This window comes from Miscanthus floridulus, chromosome 15, assembly GCF_019320115.1.
Source record: "Miscanthus floridulus cultivar M001 chromosome 15, ASM1932011v1, whole genome shotgun sequence".
Taxonomy (NCBI): Eukaryota; Viridiplantae; Streptophyta; class Magnoliopsida; order Poales; family Poaceae; genus Miscanthus; species Miscanthus floridulus.
In genome coordinates, this window is record NC_089594.1 from 78196728 (window position 1) to 78201788 (window position 5061).

Consider the following 5061-nt stretch of genomic DNA (forward strand, 5'->3'; position numbering starts at 1 on the left):
GCACTCGGCTTTATTTTCTTCAGAAAATCTACACAAGCTCTGCTTGGTAAACCATCTAACTTCAACCAAGAAAAAACTTTAGCCAGTACCTTTCGTTGATTTAGATTATTGTTGTGAGATTAGAGCTAATGTAACAAAAAAGAGATGTACAGTACAGTACATAAAAAATGAGACCATAGGCTGATCCTAGCATAACTGCATATTCCCAGCCTCCTGGTTTTACGTCGGGTGCAGCTCCTATCTAACGTCCCAGCAGATTACATGAGCTCAGTCTCAGTCAATAACTGTGCCTTCGCCCATGATCTGGATTTAGAAAAGCAAATGTATGCCGAAGTTCAGTTTTTTGCCTGGCTTTTACAATGATCGATTGAACACGAGAGACATCTTGAGTAGGAAAAAAATAACTCTTCATGGAGTCTGGTTATCATTGTGTGCTTTGCAGTGACGTTTTCATCTCTTTTTTCAATATAGTCCAAGCATTGGTTCTCAACTGGGATACGGAGGGACACTGATATTCAGCCAATAGCCATGATGCAGCAAGCAATGTCTCGCCTCCATATAGATCTTTCTTCATGGAAGTTTACATCATTGCCTCCATAGACCTAAAGCCTGAACTTCATAGTTCTATTACTATGGAATGGCTCAATGCTGTATAATCTTGTTTTCTAGGAGTGCGTGGGGGCGTGGCTGACCTTGTAATTTTATTTTGGTTGCTCTGAATTGAGTTCTGTGGGATTCTTCACCATAGCTTCCTTATAAAAAAAAAACAGTGAAGAACAATGAAAGGCGGCAACTGATGACTATGGTTGACATATGATATATGATATGCTTATATAGAGACCGTCATTCAGGTTAAAACGGCCTACAAGACAGCACCACAATCATCACACAGTACAGAGCTACCAAAAACTGATATAAGAATATCATCCGCAGAAGACCCTCTGCATATTTTACAGGTATGATCTAGAGCTAGAACTTGCAGGATAATAGAGCAAACAGAAAAGAACAATAATAAACAAGGCTCGTGATTATTTCTTTCTGCCTTCCGAAGGATCTGTCTCCAGATGTTCTTGCTACTGCAAACCCAGCCATTTGCCCTTTCTGAGGGTTCATGGATAAGGTCGGCAACAATCTCAATCTCTACTGTGATACGCATTACCAATGCTGAACCTGGCTCAGGATATCCATAATTTTATACCTGTTATTACTTCTAAGAGTCTATCGTGTGTTCTTGTCGCCAAAGCCACCGAAACTACCTGAGCCAGAACTACCAAAACCGCCAGAATCACCAAATCCACCAGAACGACCAAAACCAGATCCACCACCACTTGAGCGACCAAACCCTGAGTCACCGAATCCTCCACCACCACCTGACCGGCCAAATCCTGAGTCACCGAATCCTCCACCGCCACCTGACCTGCCAAACCCTGAGTCACCGAATCCTCCACCACCAGAACGGCCAAATCCGGAGTCACCAAATCCACCGCTTGAGCGACCAAATCCAGAATTGCCAAATCCACCGCCGCCACCGCCCGATCGGCCAAAACCACCACCCCCACGTCCACCAAAGCCTCGTGAGCGCCCATAGTTTGAACCGCCATGCCCTCCACCTCCACCTCCGAAGGAGTCAAATCCACCATCCAGCAAGACAGATCCCTCGACATTAATCTTTGGAAGCTGTGAGACGAGAGAAAAGCAAGTGAGCATAATGCAGTGGTGATAACATCCAAAAAAGAGCACAGCACTAAGCATTGTACAATGCAAACCACAAGCCCTCACCTCTGTAAACTTGGATCCGACGTCACGTTCAATGACCCGTACAGCTCTACTTTGTTCATAGTTGTACATCGCAATTGCAGTGCCCTTCTTCCCAGCACGGCCAGTTCGGCCAGATCTGTGAACGAATATCTCTGACGAGTTTGGCAATTCATAATGTATCACCTGAACAATGAGAACCACATGGAGGGTAGAGAAGAGATGATGCACATGGTGATTACAAAAATGAAGGAGATAACTTAGAAAAGGGGAAGCACAAACCAGATCTACATTTGGGATATCCAATCCACGAGCGGCGACATCAGTGGCAATCAATATATTAAACCGCCCATCTCGAAATCCTGCCAGTGTTCTCTCTCTTTGGGATTGAGAGATATCCCCATGAAGGGCCTCACATTGGAAACTTCGACTCATATTGTGTGACAATCTATCTGCATCCCTTTTTGTTTGTGTAAAAACAATGCACTTACCACCTTTAGCATGTTCCTGCATGAACAAATAAATTGCTAACGTGTTCCAACAAATTAGAAGAAAAACTAGCCGTCACTGGGAAAGAATCAAGTTTTAATGGGACAAATATAATAAAACCTAATCTATACTGACCTTAATCAATTCCCCAAGGACGGCAGGTTTTTGACGGTTCTCCGAAGAGACAGAGAGCAGACTAATTCCTTCAGCCAGCTTCTGGTCGTTCTCACCAACCTAGAAAGAAACAGTAAATCAATTCCATGTACTAGCAAATGATTTCTTAATAGAGCATAGAGGAACAATCTGCCTGTAATGAAATTGTTCATCAGAGAACTATGTGCAGCAACCAAATGACATTTAGCAAAGGCAAAGTTTAACAAAGCGCAAGAAATTGACAAACTAATGCACACACAATAGGCTACTTTAAATTGGTCGCTTCCAGGTCAACAAATATCATTTACACTACATGGATTCAGTAATAATGCTTGCAGGCTTTGCTACAGTAGCTACAACCACCGCTAGACCAATTTAAAAATCTGTTTGACCCTGGTTGACGGCTACCACTGCATATCTTGGACCCATCATGATTTTCTTAGCACATGATAAATTAGTATTCAAACTAAAAGCTCTCCATGTAATCTTTGGGATGAACCCATCCATATAACTTCTCCACAACTAAATCCTCTAATTTACAAGAAGAGCCGCTTGCACTCTTACAATATTTTAGACCATATTGTAACAAAAGATTTTACTAGATCAACTGCATGCATTCTCGGGCATAATTTGGGCCAGATGTAGCAAATAAAAAAGATTTAATATGAGCATAACTTAATAGCATTTGCAAATTTGCCAATTTAGTTCCCAATCTAATGAAGCAACAAGGTCGTACGAAGTATGCAATATAAACAAAGTCCAGAAAAGACTCCACATCATGTTCATCAAAATTCAAGTTATGAAGTCAAGCAATAAAAGTGTGTAAACAAAAGTAACACTAGAAGTTGAACTCACAAGGTCCACTGTAACAGGATTGTTGAGGTACTTCTGTGTAAGCTTCCGTATCCATGTTGGCATTGTTGCAGAGAACATCAATGTTTGACGTTGCGGAGGCACTCTCTCCAAAATTGTCTCAACATCTTGATCAAACCCGACGGACAACATCTGGTCTGCTTCATCAAGAACAACAAATCGGATCTCTGCCAAACTCAGAGCACCTCTTTTTAGCAGATCAATCACACGTCCAGGTGTCCCAATGACCACATCAACACCATAATTAAGTTGCCTTATTTGCTGCATAATTGGAGTCCCTCCATATACACATAGTGTTTCCAAGGGGGAGGAATCAAGGAACTCCCTCTCAACCTGTTTTGCAAGTTCTCTTGTTGGCGCCAAAACAATAGCCAATGGGAACTTACCAGCCCTGTAAATCAACAACAATTAAATGCAAGATGAGAATGGACCAAAAAGAACAAATGAAAAATACTTTACATGTGTACATTGTTAAGAAGAGGAACAAAGCTTACTTGTACTTCTCGTTGTGGCGGATAATTGCATCCAATATGGGGATTCCAAATGCCAAAGTTTTACCAGTCCCAGTTTTGGCACGACCAACCATGTCCCTTCCTTCCATTGCTGGCTCAAGGACAGCTCTCTGTATAGGTAGAGAAACAGAAGGCAAAGTTTAGTATCAAATCAGTACCGATCCAAAAGAAACACCTTCACCTCATATATATGAGATCCAAAGAATTGCAAGGCACTGTAATCTGGCGCCTCAACATAATTAATAAACACTAGCAATTCTAGTATTTCATCCAATCATCATGCGAAGGTAGTGATACGAACAGAAATGTGTAATTTTGGAACGTGACTATTTGCCACAGTAGATAAGGAGTCAGACCAATGTGAACTTCGTTAACAACACTTTATCTGTTATATATAAGCAGAACTAAGCAAAAGGGAAGCATTTTTTCTCATATTATGAACAGCTTGGTCTCTGCAATTACTAATCAATCAACGAATTCACCTATGTAGCCCGTATGTCCATGCAACAGGACAAGCAGCTTGCCATATGATTCCTCTTGGACCAAACGAAAGGTAAAGATTCCAGCTCTCCTCGTTACCTGGATGGGGAACAGCTTGGTGATGCCCTTGCGGGCGAGCCTTTCGACGATCTTGGACGAGATCCCGAGCTTGGCAATCTCGAGCCCCTCCTCCGCCGCGGCGCCCCCGCCGGCCGGCGCCCTCTTGTCCTCCTCGTAGAACGACCCTTCCTCCGCCGCGAACTCCGCGCGAGCCGCCGCCCCTGCGGCCCCCGTCTCCCTGAACCCCAGCCACGCCGGCGAGGAGTGGAACCACGCGGCCGCGGCCGCGGCCGCCGGGAGCTGCGTCGGAGGCGCCCGCGGGGCCACCGCAGCGCCCAGCGCCGCCGGCTGCTGCTGGAGCAACGCGGACACGGCGCGCCGCCGGAGTGGCGCCGCGCGGCGGAGGACGGCGTACATGGCTGTACCGCTTCCGCTTCTGCAGCGGCGGCGGCGGCGGTTAGGGTTTAGGGTTTTGGGAGTGGGGGCTGTGGGAAGGGGAGGGGACGAACGAGAAGGGGAATGGGTTAAATGGCGCCGGGGTCGGAGATATTTCTATGCTCACGTGCACGGCATGTGCGGAGTATCTACACTCGTCGCTTACACGTGGGGTCAGGAATGCGCCTGGAGAGTATGGCCCGTGTGTCAGTGTGTAATGAATGGTAGCTGGTATATCGCCGTCTGTGTGAATTGTAGCTAGCGGAGTGCTTAGTGGCGTTGAGAAGGGCCGGGCGGGCCATGA

At 45.3% G+C, this 5061-nt stretch overlaps 1 protein-coding gene across 1 annotated transcript; it reads right to left on the reverse strand.

The window, feature by feature from the left end:
- Window positions 1-900: 900 nt before the first annotated feature.
- LOC136508475 (DEAD-box ATP-dependent RNA helicase 9-like) lies at window positions 901-4830 on the reverse strand. The gene is made up of 7 exons (XM_066503156.1): window positions 4362-4830; window positions 3765-3892; window positions 3253-3661; window positions 2380-2478; window positions 2038-2262; window positions 1780-1941; window positions 901-1677 (listed from the first exon to the last, which is right to left on the reverse strand). The coding sequence occupies exons 1-7, from the start codon at window positions 4737-4739 to the stop codon at window positions 1219-1221; spliced, it is 1860 nt and encodes a 619-aa protein (XP_066359253.1). The 5' UTR covers window positions 4740-4830; the 3' UTR covers window positions 901-1218.
- Window positions 4831-5061: the final 231 nt, after the last annotated feature.